Raw genomic sequence first — 14,055 nt, forward strand, 5'->3', positions numbered from 1 at the left:
TTTTTCATGGTGTCCCTGGTTTCTTTGTTCCATATTATTTTCTGTGCTGAGCTCGTTTTGTTTATGAATTGTGTTATCATTCCCATTGTTGCTGTTGTTTTAGTATATGCTGAATATTTGTCTCTTCCTCAATGCCTCTTATAGGTGATTCTTTTAAGAATAGTTGTGAAAAATTGCACAGAGGAAATTATGAACAAAATTGTAATTATTTTTTTAGGTTCTTGAGACTACAGGCTTACTCCTTAAGCTCAGTGTCCAGTGTCATTGCTGTATCTACAGTTTCGGCTATAATGCTGTCTCTTGGTACCAAAACTAAACTAAACCCACTGCTGTTGAGTCAATTCTGACTCTTAACAATCCTATAGGACAGAGTGGAACTGCCCCATAGGGTTTCCAAGGTGGTAAAACTTTATGGAAGTAGACTCACTCATCTTTCTCCTGTAGATTAGAGTGTGGGTTCAAACCACTGACCTTTTGGTTAGCAGCCAAGCATTTAACCACTACACCATCTGGGCTTCTTAATGGCTGTGTTGCTATAAGGTTTTCATAAGGTTGCTATGAGTCAGAATGGACTCGATGACAATGGGTTTGGTTTTTGCATATATGGTATGTATATATAGTCAAAAGAAGCCCTTGTGGTACACTGGCTAAGTGCTCAGCTTCTAAGGAAAAGGTCAGCATTCAAACCCACTAGCCACTCCACAGGAAAAAGATGCAGCAATCTGCTTCCATAAAAAGTACTATAGAGTCACTATGGGTCAGAATTGACATGATGGCATAGTCATGGCATAGTGATATTATGTTGTATTGTATTTGACTGTACTATATTATACTATATTATAAGGAGCTCTGGTGGTGCAGTGCCTAAGGCATTTGACTGCTAACCAGAAGGTTGGAGGTTCAAACCTACCAGCCTCTCCATGGAAAGATGATAGGGGAATCTACTTCCATAAAGATTTACCACCTTGGAAACCCAATGGGGGTCACTATGACTTGGAATCAACTCAATAGCAGTTGGTGGGTGCATTTTATACTATAAGGCGCTCTAGTGGCATAGTGGTAAAGCATTCAGCTGCTAACTAGAAGGTCAGCAGTTTGAACCCACCAGCCACTCTGAGGGAAAAAGATGAGGCAATTTGCTTCCATAAAGTTTTATAGCCTTGGAAACCCTTCCCTCAAGTAGAACTATGGGCCACTTCTATTTTATCCTATAGAGTTGCTATGAGTCAGAATTGACTCAATGGCTAGGTGGGTTTATATTATATTGTATGTATACACAGAAACATATATCTCCAGACCAAAAAAAAAAAAAAAAATGTGGTCTCTTTACAACTATGCTTTCTCTGAGTCATTTTCACAATCAATGGAAATACGGTCACATAGATTTTTAAACAAATTCCCTCAGACACAGTTCCATCCAACTGGGAAGCAATCATCGCCTATCTGCTAGGTGCCCCTACCCAGAATGTGATGTCCTAGATGCCTCTGGCATCTCAGATTGACAACGCAGCCCAAATAAATGATTTTCTGCTGTTTATGATAGAAGGCTGGGTCTTCTGACCATATTCCACATTAGCATCTATCACTTCACATTTGGGAAGTCCTGTCCAAAAAATGACCACACCTTCTAACCCTCACTGGGCAGGGCTGCAGGGCAGGTGCCTGGACAGCCTCTGAGAGAGGGTTCTGAAGCATCACAGGCAAGTCACCAGATGTCCTGGAGTCTCTTAACCTCTCCGAGTCTGTTCCCCTCAGTCAGCTCTCACATGGCCCTTCCGTTAGGCTTGGAAATCCTTGTGAAAAGGGCAGATGAGCTGGCCTCAGTGGGGGGCAATGGGATGGGCAACCTGCTCTCAGTACAGCCTGAGCTTTCAGTATGGTGAAAAGTAGCACTGACTCAGCCCATTCTTAGCAGGAAACAATGCATAGGTCACACAAAAAGGGTCCTTTCTGTGGAGTAAAAGTCTCACGTCAGAGCAACCTCAAGTACCACGGCCAGTGCATCTGTGTATGTGGGGTGTGCATAAGTGTGTCTATGACTGTGAGTGTGGATGAGTATGTGCATGTGTGTGCATGACTGTGCACTTGTGTGCTTGTGCTTGAGTGTGATTGTATATGCATGAGTGTGTGGTATGTGCACATGGTTGTGCAAGAATGTACATGAATGTGCATGAGTAAGCATGTGTGTGCACATGTGTGAGTGTGTGGGTGTATGCTTGCATATTCACAAATGTGTGTTTGTGTGTGACTATGTGTATATGAGTGTGCATGGTGTGTATCTGTGGTGTATGAGCGTGCTTATATGTGTGTTTGGGTGTGCTTGTGTGTGTATGTGCTGTGTGCCAAGAGCGTATCATGACCTCAGCAGCCGCACCTAAGACTTGCCAGCAGCCTGGAGGGATGCCAGGAGTCAAGAGGAAGCCTCACCAAAGCAACTGTGACCACATGGACAGATGCCTTCTGCCAGGGAAGCTCCAAGGAGTAAAAACACACGCACATGTGCTGCTTCTTTGACTTTAATCAGGGAAAAATATTTTGGCAATGACTGTGTCATATGAGTGAATAAAATAATTCACAAAAATCCACTCCACATTCAATCCTCTCAACAGCCCTGGGAGATGAGAGGGGCAAATGTTATGACACTCCCTATTTTGATGAATGAGGAACAAATTCCAGGAGGCCAGGTGACTTCCCAAGGCCATACAAGTTGACTCAAATCTAGATCTTCTCCTTTATTCCTCATAATTCTTTACCAATGTGTTGTAATCATGAAAATAATGCATATGCATGTCTTTTCTGTAATTATGAAAGCAATGCATATACATGTATATTTTCTTTACAAAGAGAAGTGGATCATACTATACTCAATGCTCTACTGTTTGTCCCCAGTTAACAAGCTGTCATTCCAGGCTTTCTCATGTCACAGACAGCTCTATTTCCTTTGTTTACAGATTTTAATGGTACGCATTGCGTGGGAGTGTCCTAACCATGTACCTGTTCCCTACTACTGAAGATATACATAGTTTCCAACCTTTTCATTACTTCTGTGTACATTCTTGCACATTGATATTTGGACACTTGTGGTAGTTAAGGTTATGTGTCGACTTGGCTGGGCCTGATTTTGAGTGGCTGGGCAGCTGTATGTTGTTATTGCCCATGGTGAGATTAGCAATCAGCTCCATGGTGGAATCTACTGGAGCAGCTGAGTAGCTGCCTTAGAGCTGTCTGTTTCCAGTATATAAGAAGATGCTTTGGGAAAGGTCTCTGAGCTTTTTGGCACATCTAGATCCTGTGTTTGGCTGAGTCTTCATCTCAGTGGCCTGCCATGTTGTCTTCTGATCTTAGGATTGTTTCTGGACTTGAACTAGTGGCTTGCTGTGTTGATTGATAATCTTGGGACTATATTATACTACTTGCTGACCTTAGATTTGTTGGCCTCAGCAGCCAGCAGCTGCCTGAGTTAAGAGAAGCCTTCAGCTTCTGTGGGCTGGGAGCAAGAGGCAGAGCTGAAGCCCAAGTTTAAGGGGCCTTGACCCAGCCCCTAGAGCTGGTACTTTGAACTAGGACTTCTAGCCTCCTAAACTGTAAGAGAATAAATCCCAGTTTGTTAAAGCCATACACGTGGAGTATTTTCTGTTGGAGCAGCCCTAGAGAACCAAAACACTTATACTAGAAAGTATGCAGGATAGATTCTTAGATTAAGGGATTCTGGGTGGTTGGGCAAGTACTGCATTAATTTGGATACATACTGCCAACTTGCCTAGCTAAAAAGTTGCATCAATTTAACATCCACTAATAGTATACAAATATGGCAATTTTCCAAATCTAGTATTTTGAATTTCAAATTAATAGACTTTACTTATAGTTCTTTTGTTATTAATGAGATTGCTCACTGTTTCCTGTGTTTGTTCTTATAGACTATGTTTCTATTGAATTGTTTATACATTTTCTTACTGATTTGGAAAGAGCTGTCATATATTGTGGATATCAAGCACTTGTAAAGCTTTCCACTCAATATTTTAATAAAGTTTTTTGCCAAATAGGATAAACTCTGATCTGATTTCAAATTCTTTTCTCTTTCAGTTAGAATTCATAATTAGAAAACTAGGTACTCATAGCTGAAAAAAAAAAAAAATTAAAGAAATCTTATTAGGAAAAATAGAAAGGTAACATTTACATATTAAATTTGAACAAAGTAGACTTTGATAGGGAGATGAAAGGTCAAATACTTCCATGACTTTAGGACCAATGTATATATATATATTTTTTTTTTTTTTTTTGAGGGTTAAATTTCTCTGGAAAATTTTCTCCTTATACAAATACAGACACCATTACTCTAAAAGTCGACACCACTAAAAAGGTAAGAGACAAAAATATTGAAAGATGTGGAAAATGTGGTGTTTAAAAAGCCTTGTATATATTCTACATATGGTCTTACTCAAAACTAATGAGATGAAAGGGTCTGAAAATTTCCCTTCAGCTATGCAAACATGAACAATAAAGGCATATTGGCCATTGATTGAGTGTTTGCACATTAGCTCTCAAGACTATAGACTGACCCCAAGACATGACAGCCCTGATCATGTTAGGCCTATTTTTTCTGCTTATTCTCAAATACCAAAAACAGTTGCTGTTGAGTCAACTCCAACTCCTGGCGCCCCATATGTGTCAGAGTAAAACTGCGCTCCATGGGGTTTTCAATGGCTGATCGCCAGGCCTTCCTCCCGAGGTGCCTCTGGTGGACTCAAACCTCCAACTTTTCAATTAGCCACCAAGCACTTTACCATCTGCACCACCCAGGGACCCCTAGTCCCACATAATCCTGTTCAGATTCTATTACAATGCTTGCTCCTGTTGCTGTGGCCTAACGGGAGAGCGGCTGAGGCCCAGAAGATGTGGCTGAAGGTTAGAGAATGCAATCCCCACGTTTGGACTCCTGCAATCCTAGGCTCCAGCTTCTATTCTTCACGTCCTTACAGAAACTAGAAAACTTGCAGAGTGCACTAAAGGGTCAAAGTGAACAGATGTCTTATAGGAAATTCTTAGGACAAGTTTCACACATAATGTTACAGATGTATGCCTGCCTTTTCAATAAACATCATTATGCTTTATCACAGCATCTAATAAAGCAGCTTAGTTAAAAATGCCAGCTGGGCTCTGCACACTTTAAACAAAGCTTAAAATAACCCACCCCAGCAACTGGGAGGGCCCAGCTGTTCTCAAATCCTCCTCACTCCCTTTACCATCCCCATCAAGTTGATTCTGACTCACACTGACCCTGTAGGACAGGGTAGAACTGCCCCCATAGGGTTTTCAAGGCTGTAAATCTTTACAGAAGCAGACTGCCACATCTTTTTACCGCAGAGTGGCTGGGGGATTCAAATTGCTGACCTTTCAGCTAGCAGCTGAGCATTTTAACCACTGCACTCCACTGTCCCATCAGGGCTCCACTTCACTCCCTTTACCTTCCCAGAAAAAGTGTGACTGGAATTGAACTCACCCCTGTGGCTCAACTTTTAGCCAAACGATAGGACTTTAAGGTGAACAGTAATACCAGGGAGAGACGCAATCCTTAGAGCAATCAAGATCAAAAGGGCAGCATTTGCCCAGAGATGAAGCTCAGAACCCAGGGAAAAATAGGAAAGAAGGACCAAGGGAAATGGTAAACCCGGGGTGAAGTGGGAAAAGCGCTGTTATATTGTGAGGATTGCAATGAATGTCACAAAATGTGCATGAATTGTTGAATGGAATATCAATTTGCTCTGTAAACTTTCACCCAAATTACAATGAATTAAAAAAACAAAAAAAGGGAAAAAAATGTATAAAAGAGTGACTGAACACTAGAGGCTCAAAGTATCAGAAGGAACTGATACACAGGGAGGTGGGTGGAGTCAAGGGCTCCCTTAGTATATGTCCAATTCTACAACTCAAGGGTGGGAGATTGGAAAGGGAAAGAGGACTTAGTTATTGACAGATCTTTAAGGTTATCTTCATTAGGCAGTGATGGCTCAGTGGTAGAACTCTTGCTCCTATATTCGATTCTCAGCCAATGCATCTCATGTGTAGCCACCATCCGTCTATCAGTGGAATCACACATGTTGCTATGATATTGGACAGGCTTCAGCAGAGGTTCCAGGCTAAGATGGACTAGAAAGGAAGGCCTGGTGATCTCCTTTCAAAAATGAGAAGGAAGGACTGCTTATGCACAGGGAGATAGCTCAGGGTGCAGAAGAGTATGAAGGGATGGACACTGGGAGGAGGTAACTATGGGGAGGAAGTGGGAGGGGAGCTGCTGCATTGTAAATTTTGGTCAATGACATGAGACAAAGTATATGTGAACTGCTGTATGAAAAGTGAATTTACTCTGTAAATCTTCACCCAAATCCTAATTTAAAAAAAAAAAAAAAAAATGAGCCCATGAAAACCCCATGAATCACAATGGTCCAGTCCACAACTGATCATGAAAATGGTGCGGGATGGGACAGCACTTTGTTCCACTGTGCATGGGGTTGTCATGAGTTGGGGGACAACTCACCAGTAGCCAACAACAATGTACCACCAAACCTGCCCTTCCTAATGGCTGGGTCACAGCAGCTCATCCCATTCTCTGTTCTGAAGTGAACACCAGTAGAAGTATAGAGAAATTGTAACCCAATTCTTCCATCCTCATAGACAAGATCAAAAGTTCTCAACTTGAGATCTTCAAGTCTTTCCCTAGAAACAAAGTCTAGGTGTTGAAGATGTTTCCTTCTCTTCTCCCTCCTTCTTTCCTCCCTAGTTCCCACATATCAGCAGTGAGGTTCGCTTCCCCTTCCAAATCTATTCCTTGGGCCATACCAAGATTTATTTCCCAGATACATCTAGCAAATGCCAAGGAAGGTAGATTCTCATTCTTTGGTGCAACCAGCTTCTCATGGCCCATTGGGATAAAATAAAATCTGTGCAAGTATCCACCTGGAAGATACTCCCAAGCTGACCCAGCTTTCCTTATAACCCGCACTTCATCTTCTGCCTCTAAAAAAGTTTACAAGACATTGAAATGCTCTTGAATTCTGCAAACTTGCCTACATGTTAATATTTTTAGCATTGCTGATCATCATATGGCCAATAAAACCCATGGCTAGTCAACAAACAGATTTTCTCTTGGCTAAATCTTGCAACAGATTTAAAAGTTCTTTGCCAAGGAGCCCCTCTACATGTTTTCCTCAATATGTGCAGTCAAATCGTAATTATCTACATTATGAATTGAATTGTGTCTCCCAAAAAACATGTGTTATAAATCCTAACCCCTATACCTATGGATAGTAACCTTGGTGGCAAAGTGGTTAAGGGCTTGAACCCACCAGTGGCTCCACAGGAGAAAGATGTAGCAGTCTGTCTCCATAAAAGTTATAGCCTTGGAAACCCTACCAGGCAGTTCTACTCTTTCCCATAGAGTCACTATGAGTTGAAACCAACTCAAAGGCAACAGATATACCTGTGGCTATAACCCCATTTTGGAATAGGCTTTTCTTTGTTATATTAATAAGGCCATATGAGTGTAGGTTATATCTTCAACCAATCACCTTTGAGATATAAAAGGAGATTAGGTACAGAAGCGAAGAAGCACGAATGGGGAACAGACAGATGTCACATGGAGTTCTCCAAGGAACACCAAGAATAATACTAGAGAAGGAGAGACAAGGATTTCACCAGAGTGGACAGAGCCTTACCCTAGAGCGGGCACCCTGAATTCAGACTTCGAACCTCCTGAACTATGGGAAAAGGAGTCCTAGTGACACGACTGTTGAGTACATGGGTCCTGTAAAGATGACAGCCTATGAAGCCTTGTGGGGTTGTTCTAATCTGTCCTATAGAGCCACTATGAGTCAAAATCAACTCAACAGCACACCACAACAACAAAAATGTGAGAAAATGAATTTCTATTATATAAATGAATTTCTGTTATAGCACTAACCAATTAAGACAATCTGAGATGTATTCAGCTAACCAACCTTGACATTTCTTAGTTTTGTAGATGTCACAAGTGCTTTCACAGTGCTTCATTTGATTCCCTGAATAATTCCATGATGCTGTCATACCCAATTTATAGAAAGAGAAATCAAGAGGCTTCAAGACATTTTAAGAGTCAAGGCATTTGTCCTGCAACTCGCATGGCAGAGCTAGAAAAAGGAGAAGGGCCTTCCAGCTGCTGGTCAAGTACTTGTCCCTCATACCTTGTTGCCTCCAAGTCTGAAGCCAAAAGAAGATGTGGTTATCTGTATGAAGAAACTGGTTTGAGTTTGCCAAAGAGTGTTGGTAGTATTTCTTGATCTACCTTTATTTGACTTATGGTTACTTTTGGGTATAAGTGTATACAAAAGAAAACCAAACACACTGCTATCAAGTCGATTCTAACTCATAGCAACTGCCACTGAGTTTCCAGGCCTGTAAATCTTTATAAGAGTAGATTGCCCCATCTTCCTCCTGCAGAGTAGCTGGTGGGTTTGAAGTTCTGACCTTCTGATTAGCAGCCAGATGTCTTATCCACTACACTACCAGAGCTCCTTTATAAGTATATAGCTCCATTAAAAACAAATAAAAACACATTTTAAATGATAAATTATAGACCTATCCTGTCCCACATGGTGGCTACTAGCCACATGTGACTATTTAAATATAAATTGACAAAAATAAAATTTAAAATTCAGTTATTCTTTTGCACTAACTACATTTCAAGGGTTCAATAGTCACATGTGGCTAGTGGCTAGGACAGTGCTAGAACATTTCCATCATCAAAGATAGTTCACAGTGTTCTTATAGAGTGATGTCTCCAGAGAAAGCAGACATTAGAAAAAGTGGAAAACAACTTGAGGCTGAAACAGTGCTGACATCTGTCCAAAATAAAAGGTTGTTTAGGACTGAAAATAAAAAAGAGAATGAAGAGGAGAAATAAAGAGAGATGCTCATAGCCCTGGGTGAATCCAGCTAGAATAAGGCAAAGGTATTCTTACAGTGGCATGTTGCATTTGTTCTTGAATGCTTTAAGGAATTAGAATAAAACAACACACAAAGAATCTGAACCGCTGGAAAGGAAAGGAAGATGGAAATGGAGAGGACCCCAATAGTTTGCAAACTAAATTTTGCATTTAGAAGTTATTTTTTTCTTTTTTTCTATATTTTTTGTTGTTATGTGCCATCCAGTCGAATCCAACTCATAGCGACCCCTCCTTGGGTTTCCAAGGCGGTATCACTACGGAAATAAATTGCCCAACCATCCTTCCAAAGAGTGGCTGGTGGGTTTGAACTGCCAGCCTTCTAGTTAGTAGTCAAGTACCTTAGGCACTACGCCACCAGCAGTGTTATTATAAAAGGAAATTTTATAAAATTTAAAATCATTTCTAGGGATTTTTTAGATAAATTCACATAAGCCATACTAAAACAGGTGAAAAAGTTTCCTCTCATTTTTTCATTAACTCATTCAATTGAATATAAGTAAAGCCTGCAAAAGCCAAAACCTGTGTAAGGTGTAAAACTGTCAGAGAAGGAGATCTCAAAGATTTTCCACTAAAATAAGCTGCAGAAAAGTGGTGAGCCTGCATCCTGTCAAAGGCAGAAAACTTGCGAGAGCTGGAAACCCAGGCAGTCATGTTACGTTCCGGTTTTCACAGGTTTCACTGTAATAACCCAAGAGTCCACAGTGATGTTCAAAAGAGGGAAAGGGAACCAAACAACACTGAAACTATCTGCCACTAGGGGAGCTGGCTATGTCACCAAATCTTTACACTGAACATTAGTCATTAAAAGAGAGAATTAAAACCAGGAAATATATTTCAAGGTAACCAAATAGCCCCTGTTGCATGGGAAAGCTCTCTTTAAGAACAGTGTCAGCTAAAACATGTAGATGAATTAGAGAACGAGAAAATCATCACTTTGAAACCTCTAACAAAATAATGTTCTCAGGATAACCAAATAATCAGCAAGACTAACTAAAAACCAAAACACCAAACTCACTGCCATCGAGTCAGATCCAACTCATAGCTATCCCTCCAAGGTGATATCACTATGGAAGTAGATTGTCAATCTTCCTTCCAAGGAGTGGCTGGTGGGTTTGAACCACCAACCTTCTGGCTGGCAGTCAAATGCCTTAGGCACTACACCACCAGAGCTGCTTAAAGATTGATAAGGAAAGGAATATTAAAAGGAATGGAATATTTACATAGCACCAAGATTACCCTACAGACTTCTGGCTAGTCCCAAGGGGAAAATAATGGATGATTCAGACAGTTAGTTACCTTACCCCTGTGAACATCCCAGAGTTACGAACACTGACAGGGTGGCGGGGACAACCAGACATTATATTTCCTACATGATGTTAGGAGCCTTGGTAGCAACGGTTAAGTGCTCAGATGCTAACTGAAAGGTAGGAGGTTCAAACCCACTAGGCACTCCACAAGAGAGACCGGGCAATCTGCTTTTGTAGAGAATACAGCCTTAGAAACCCTATGAGGCAGTTCTACTCTGTCTCATAAGGGCATCATGAGTCAAAATTGACTCCACGGCAATAGGTTTATCTCCTAAAAACAACTCCACTCTGAAAGTTAATAAAACAGATTTGTCAGAGAAGACCCACCCAAGTGAGAGACTGAAGCATCTTTATGATAAAGTGTGCCAAGAAGCAATACATCTCAGTCAGGATTGGTCCATGCCGACACAACTGCAGCTCCACAAACATCCTGACCCACTGCAAACACTGAACAGGCTATGCTTCTCTCACTCCCTAGAAAAGTTGGCCCAGAAAGGGGTATGAAAGCTGCCTAGCTCTCCCAAAGCTCGTTATTCTCCATCACTCCACTGGAACAGCTTTGTCAAACAAGAGTAAAAGACTATTTGTCAGCCTCACTCTGACTCCCTGATTCAAGCCAACTCCCATCAATCCTAAGGGAAGAACCAGCAAGAAATCCAAGTCCTATATCCCCACACCTTTCCCTGTTGGGCTAGGAAACCCAATTGGCCTCCCCCAGCCCTGCTTCTACCAAATGCTTTGGTTATTTAAATACATATATATTCTTTCCTCATCCCTGAAGCACTATGAAGGAATTATAGTGGACACAAATCTTATTGGTCACTTATTAAAAAATAAGAATATACAAAGGAGAGAGTTAGGAAGGAAGAAGAGGCCAAGTACCAGATAATGATTTGGTTTCACTTTTAAAGATGCTCCCACTCATTCAAACATCTGCAAAAGAGATTTTACTTAAAGAGAGGTTTGATGTATGTGGGTCTGACTATATCGTTGTTGGTAGTGCCATCGAGTTGATTCTGACTCATAACAACCCTACAGAACAGAGGACAGAGTAGAACTGCCCAATAGGGTTTTGCAGGCTGTAATCTTTAGGGAAACAGACTGTCAATCTTTCTCCCATGGAGTAGTTGGTGGGTTTGAACCACTGACCTTACGGTTAGCAGCCAAGCGTTAACCTTGGGGCCACCAGGGCTCCTTCTGACTGCATTAACAAGGCTGAAATTACTGCATCTGCTTATCACAGGCAATTCAGAGACCTCTGAAAGTAGGTCCCCGGGGTGTTGCAGAATTTGGGCATAAGTGATCAGGGTGTGGAGACACGCCCAAAGGCCTTTCTGGTTGAAGGGTAAAGAGAAAGAAGGGAAAACATCCAAGGTCTCAGAACTCAGATTGTAAAAGAAGATTGCAGAAGCCGAGGAAGACAGGAGCAGAAATAAGGATGCCCTGTGAAAGGGAAGAGGCATGAAATACTGTCCGGTGGCAAGAGGCGTCAGAGAGAAGCCGAGAACTGCTGCTGAGAGAAGCCACACTGCCAACCTCATTTCAGACCATTTACAAACACGCCTCTCTGCCCCCAGGAGCGAGGCTATTTTATATAGCAGCACACTAATCAAACCCACCAGCCACTCCTCAGAAGGAAGGTTGGGCAATCCTACTTCCGTAGTGATACTGCCTCGGAAACCCAAGGAGGGGTCGCTATGAGTCGGGGCCGACTCGACGGCACATAACAACAACAACAACAACAACAATCAAACCCCATCCCACCCTACTCAAATTAATCATTAAATAATTCCACTGGGTTAAGGAGACAAAGGTATTAAAAAAAAAAAAAAAAAAAAACCCTCCAGGATCTACAATCGCCAAATATGTCAGCGACCAACACGTGTGTTGTGTGTCTGTGTGCTTGTCTGTGTGTGCGTGTGTGTGCTTTCTGAGATAGTCCTACTGTTAAATTTGGCAGAGCCAAGATTTAGGGAAAAAGAAGATGATTGCAAAATAGGGCACTAAAAGATGATGTGGAGCGTACAAAAGAAATCCTCCATATGGGGAGGGTGGGGAGTGAAAGTGGTTGCCAACAAACATTTAAAACTAGGGGCTGCCTAGGAATGAAAAGGGATGGAGTGAAAAGTTGGAAAAGAAAAACAAGCAGGTGGGAAAGATGAGGATAGTTCAGAGAGATTGAAGGTTCCCAATGCCTGGCGGGACTCAGAGAAGGATGGAGAGAGACCCCCAGAGATTCTTGGGGCGGTGGGCGCTGCTAGAACTCAGGCCTCTGGGATGCACCAGAAAGAGAGGCTGCTGAGAGTGGCAGTACTGGTATTCGGGAGAGAGGGAACCCGCGAGTGGCAGCGCTGGAGGGGGGCTTCTCCAACAGGACAGGAGGGGGCCCTAGAAAGGAGAAGGTGACGGCGGCGCGGTGGGCGCAGGGGCTCACAGACACTCACCCCGTTGGCCGCGGCCATCTGCACCACGATCTCCGTGGCGGTGCGGCTGAAGTACCTGCCGTCGCTGCCCACCACCATGGTGCAGCCCTGGCGGTCGCGCAGGTCGATGGACGACAACACGCTCTGGATGAAGTTAGGCAGGTAATTGCGCTGGGCCTCGAAGAGCCCGGTGGGCCGCCGCAGCCCCCCGCCGCCCGCCGGCCGCTGGTCCTCGTAGGGTGCTGTGGGCACTGTCAGCACCGGGATGGGGGTCCCCTCCATGGCGCCTCCAAGCCCGGGCTTCCGCGGCTCCGCGACAGAACGACTGTGCAGGCTCCGGGCCCCGCTGGCTGGCCGCGCGCCCAACTCCGCCTCGCGGCTCCCGGAGCAGCCGCCCTCACCCTGAGCCCTCGCCCTGCGCCCTCCCGCGGCGACAGCGACCCTCCTCTCCACCCGCAAAACTCCGCCCTGCGGGGGCCTCCGAGCACCCGCGCGCTGCGCCCTCCCGCGGAGACAGAGACTCTCCCTCCTAGCGTCCTCACTGCCGGCGAAGCCCGACGCCGCCGTGAGCCAAAACAGCGCTCTTCAGCCCAACTTCCTCTCCCTACAGGTCGCTTCAGGCGTCCTCAGTTTTCTTCCAGATGGACTCACTTTTGGGGAATCCCAAAAGCTGCCTAATGCCAGCCACCTCCTCCCCGCTCCTGGCCCAAGCCTTCTCTGGCGCTCTCTTCCCTTCGAGGAGCACTCTCCGCTAGAGAACAGTGGTGAGAGTTTGAGGAGAGTGCGGGATCCTTCCAGCACCCACAGCCCTTGTCCCCTCCCGCGGAAGCCTCTCTCCCCTGCGCCCTAGGAGTGAGCAGTTTGCACGCACAAGTTTCTCTTTTCAACCAGGACAAGGAGAGAGGGGGCGGAAACCTTTTGCCATCAGAGAACAGCCCTGGCCAAAAATAACCCTGGAAAGGCGAGCTGGGAATTGTTATCTTCTGCCAGCGCTGAAATTGGAGGCCAGAGCTGCGTGTGTGTCTGTGTGTGCACACGCCCTGCGCTACCATTTGTTGCTGAGAATCACTGACTGTCAGGCCCTGCGGTCCAGGGGGACCCACCCGGGTCACCGTCGCTTCCCTAGCCTGCTCAGGGAGACACGCTTTGCAATATGGAGGAAAAAAAAAAAAGGTTTTTGTTTTGCTTGCTTATTTAATTGTTAATGATGGTTGCAACAGCAGCAATGCAATCAAATATTACCTTATTCTGCTTGCCCCTCTCACCCTCCTAGCCCAGCTCCTGCTTAGACACAGATTTGTTCCACATTGTACTTGTCCACACTGCTGAACTTTTACCCTAGATTAA

The 14,055-nt window shown here is 43.9% G+C and overlaps 1 protein-coding gene across 1 annotated transcript in view; it reads right to left on the reverse strand.

Annotated features, from left to right (window-relative positions):
• PGM5 (phosphoglucomutase 5) overlaps positions 1-12,990 on the reverse strand; it is a 229,562-nt gene extending 216,572 nt beyond the window's left edge. Inside the window, exon 1 of the mRNA XM_007956572.2 lies at positions 12,730-12,990. Coding sequence (XP_007954763.1) covers positions 12,730-12,990 — 261 coding nt within the window. The remainder of the gene's footprint in view (positions 1-12,729) is intronic.
• Between the last annotated feature and the right edge of the window lie 1,065 nt (positions 12,991-14,055).

This window comes from Orycteropus afer, unplaced genomic scaffold, assembly GCF_000298275.1.
Source record: "Orycteropus afer afer isolate SDZICR_OR568_19922 unplaced genomic scaffold, OryAfe1.0 scaffold00637, whole genome shotgun sequence".
Taxonomy (NCBI): Eukaryota; Metazoa; Chordata; class Mammalia; order Tubulidentata; family Orycteropodidae; genus Orycteropus; species Orycteropus afer.